This window comes from Penaeus monodon, chromosome 24, assembly GCF_015228065.2.
Source record: "Penaeus monodon isolate SGIC_2016 chromosome 24, NSTDA_Pmon_1, whole genome shotgun sequence".
Lineage (NCBI taxonomy): Eukaryota > Metazoa > Arthropoda > Malacostraca > Decapoda > Penaeidae > Penaeus > Penaeus monodon.
Window position 1 is genome coordinate 11749176 of NC_051409.1, and position 1143 is coordinate 11750318.

Sequence of the window (1143 nt, forward strand, 5' to 3'; positions counted from 1 at the left end):
TTACCTGATCTTTAATCAGACACTTTAACATCCCTTCTTTTTTTTATAATTCTCTAGAGAGGTACTGGATGACCCTAAGATCAAGGCAATAGTGACTGATCAGATGAAGCAGTGGTCTGAGATGATGGAGAAACACCGCAAGGAGGAGTGGGAGATGCTGAAGGAACATCTCAAGAGTCAAGAAGACATCCTCAAGAAGCTTATGGAGGAAGAACAGGCCAGCCAGATTAAGAAGCTGGAAGGAAAGCATGAACAGTGAGTAACAGGGAGATGCAGTGATGTGTTAGTTAATAGAAAATGATTGTTAATGTCCTTGAAAGCTAGATTTGAATTTATATATTAAAGTGCATAAAAGATGAGTTCTTACAGACTGGTTATGAAGTGATTGGTAATAGTATAATGACCATTATATTTGTAAACCCTCCCCTAACACATATATGCCAAGAAAATGTTGAAGTGATGCCCCTGATTTATGTGTTGATAAATCATTCTAAGTCATAAGTAATCAGATTGTGTTAAAGTATTAAGTTTCATAATGTTTGATTGGTGATTAACTCACATTATGTACATGATTTGTACCGCACTTCGAAATTTCTTGTTTATTTAAGACAAAATATATATTTTATCTGCAAGGCAGGATACATAATCAGAGATGTGTTTGACTTTTATTTTTGTGCTTCAAAAAAACATTCTGTTTCCAGGGACATGAAAGACATGAAAGCAAACCAGGCAAAGTTGGCAGTAGAAACAGCTAAGGATGTAGCATCAGACAAAACACTGAAGACAAAGGCTGACCGTGATCGTCGTTTGAAGGAAAAGAATCAAAATAACACCAAGAGATTCATTGAAGAGCGAAAGATTTCAGCCATGAAACAGGGCAAGCAGATGGACAAGTTAAAAAAGATCCATAATGAGCAAATGAGTGCCCTCACCAAGGATATCCAGATGGTAGATAAACTTGGGATTGTGTAATGTATGTATTTTTATTTACAACAAGTTAGAATGATAGTCAGTTTTTTTCTAAAAGTAGGTTTATTTGCTGGTCCATTATATAGTATACTATCATGGAATGCAAAGAAACATTTCAGTATAAATGCAGACATTAGAATTCATCAACAGTCCTGTATGTATTAACCCATTGGG

The 1143-nt window shown here is 35.4% G+C and overlaps 1 protein-coding gene across 1 annotated transcript in view; it reads left to right on the forward strand.

Annotated features, from left to right (window-relative positions):
* LOC119588855 (1-phosphatidylinositol 4,5-bisphosphate phosphodiesterase-like) overlaps nt 1-1143 on the forward strand; it is a gene marked incomplete in the record, with an annotated part of 69524 nt that overhangs the window by 66905 nt on the left and 1476 nt on the right. Inside the window, 2 exon segments of the mRNA XM_037937493.1 lie at nt 58-255; nt 702-948. Of these exon segments, the coding sequence (XP_037793421.1) occupies nt 58-255; nt 702-948 (445 nt within the window).